This window comes from Otolemur garnettii, unplaced genomic scaffold (assembly GCF_000181295.1).
Source record: "Otolemur garnettii isolate 467f Iridium unplaced genomic scaffold, OtoGar3 scaffold00008, whole genome shotgun sequence".
Taxonomy (NCBI): Eukaryota; Metazoa; Chordata; class Mammalia; order Primates; family Galagidae; genus Otolemur; species Otolemur garnettii.
The window spans coordinates 12353377-12355311 of record NW_003852403.1 but is presented as its reverse complement, the minus strand read 5'-3'; the positions used below and the strand labels follow the sequence as shown (position 1 = coordinate 12355311).

General features: G+C 51.1%; 2 protein-coding genes across 4 annotated transcripts in view; one reads left to right on the top strand and one right to left on the bottom strand.

Moving 5' to 3' along the window:
- ECD (ecdysoneless cell cycle regulator) overlaps positions 1-944 on the bottom strand; it is a 42190-nt gene extending 41246 nt beyond the window's left edge. Inside the window, exon 1 of one of the 2 annotated variants that reach the window (XM_003783564.3) lies at positions 715-944. The gene's annotated coding sequence lies outside the window, so the exon portion shown is untranslated. The other variant, XM_023509642.1, reaches the window with a different exon arrangement.
- A 24-nt stretch (positions 945-968) lies between these two features.
- The window catches only part of FAM149B1 (family with sequence similarity 149 member B1), an 84180-nt gene continuing 83213 nt past the window's right edge, over positions 969-1935 (top strand). For both annotated transcript variants that reach the window (XM_012801422.2, XM_023509572.1), the window contains exon 1: positions 969-1224. In XM_012801422.2, the coding sequence (XP_012656876.1) occupies positions 1178-1224 (47 nt within the window). In that variant the 5' untranslated portion in view covers positions 969-1177. The remainder of the gene's footprint in view (positions 1225-1935) is intronic.

The window sequence follows — 1935 nt, the reverse complement described above, 5'->3', positions numbered from 1 at the left end:
CTCAGCCTCCCAAGTAGCTGGGGCTACAGGCGCCCGCCACAATGCCCAGCTATTTTTTTTGAGACGGGGGATGGGGAGGAGGGTGTCTCACTCTTACTCGGGCTGGTCTCGAACCTGTGAGCTCAGGCAATCCTCCCGTCTTGGTCTCCCCAGTGCTGGGATTACAGGCGTGAGCCACGGCGCCCGTCTCTCTGCCCAGTTTTTGATCCTACATTATCTGCCGTAAATTTGCCCCCCTTTCAAGTCTCAGTTATATACATACCTCTGGAAGTGACAGATAGCTCTTCATTTCCTAGAGGTTTTCCTTACAAGTAATAGTACGAGTTTATTGGTCAGACACCCTAATGCAGCAATTCTTTCCTTATGCTTACTGAGCTTTCTAACGCACTAATAAGGAATCTTGAATCTTCTATGTAGACACCCATTCACTATAGTCTCTTCAAATCATTTTTCCTTTCAACCAAGATGGGCAAGCAATAATTTTACCCACCCATTCCAAAACGCCAAATACATCTCATTATGCAGAATTTAAAGTGCCAAGACTGGAATGGACTTTGAGATTCCGCAGGCTAACACCTCACTCTACAAATGAAAAAGCTGAGAGCACAGAAAGAGAAGCGACCAAGCAGAAGGGGCCTGAACTGGAGTCCAGTGCTCCTCACTCAGACTAGGCTCCCTGCTTCCATCTGACAAAATGAAGGAAATTCCTCTTACGGTTCTTGGGGCTTTCCTTTGCGTCTCTGCTGTTACACCTTTCCTCAGCTGCCCACCTCACTGCGTGAGCTGGTTAAGAACTGCCACCAGGTGCCAAAAGCCTGGATCACGTTCTGTCCCAACGCCAGCCGGGGATCTAAGGCCAGCGGAAGTCCTGGGAGAAAGTCTGAAATCGGCTCAGTCCCCGGAACCTTGGATATTGTCACTGCTGCGCGTCGGCGGGAGCATTTCACAGGAGCCCTCCTGCCTCCGTCACTTCCGCCCCGCGGGGAAGCTGGGAGGTCTGAGTCCTGGAGAGGTGGGGACCCGGGGGAGGTGGCGGTCCGGAGTCTAGGCGACGGGGCGAGACGGGGCCGGTAGGTGGCGGGAGGGGGCCGGGCCGGAGCCGGCGGGAGGGCCAGGCCCGGAGGCCCCCACCCTGGCGTGGTCGCCCCGGCCGCGGCTGAGGAGGAGGAGGAGGAGGATGATTTCCAGATACACTCGGAAGGCCGTGCCACAGAGCTTGGAGCTGTGAGTGGACTGCTCAGCCACCCCAGCCGGACCCGGGGAGGCTGAGGCGGGCCGCGGGCGTTCTGGGGACCCTCCTTGACCAGTTCTTCGCTCCTTTTCTTTCCCAGGGTTGGGAAGAGAAAATTTGGTTGGGAATTCTCTCCTCTTGGTCCTGCTGGACGCTGCCCCTTGTCACTCCCTCTTCAGCTGAGGGCGTATCACTTAGTCTATCCTAGGACTTACTGGCCTCTTGGGCTGTGATTCCTGAACTCAGGGACTGGGTCTCTTAGAGTATTTGTAATGTCTGCAGTGCTTCAGGCCTTTTTGTCAATAACCATGGATATACAACTCCAGAAGTTAATAGCTGAGTGCTACAATAAAGTTGAATGCATCTAGTGCCACATTGTGCAAAGCTATTCTATTATTTTGCATATTCTGCAGATAAAGATCCCAGATTTAAAGATTGTAGTATGCCAAAGATGACATTCCTAGAAGGTGGTGGAACTGAGAGGTACAAACCTGGTATTGATCTGATTCTGAACCCTGTGGCCATAACCATTACACATACTGCCTCCCCACCTCTGCATTTAAGCATCAGAATCCATAAGAGTCAGTTTTGCTTTTAAGACTTTAGAGAACAAATATTTCTGGCTTAAAAACCTACCTCTTACTCCTAATTTAGCAAGGAATGATAATGTCTTACGTTTATTACACTTTCTTTTTTTTTTTTTT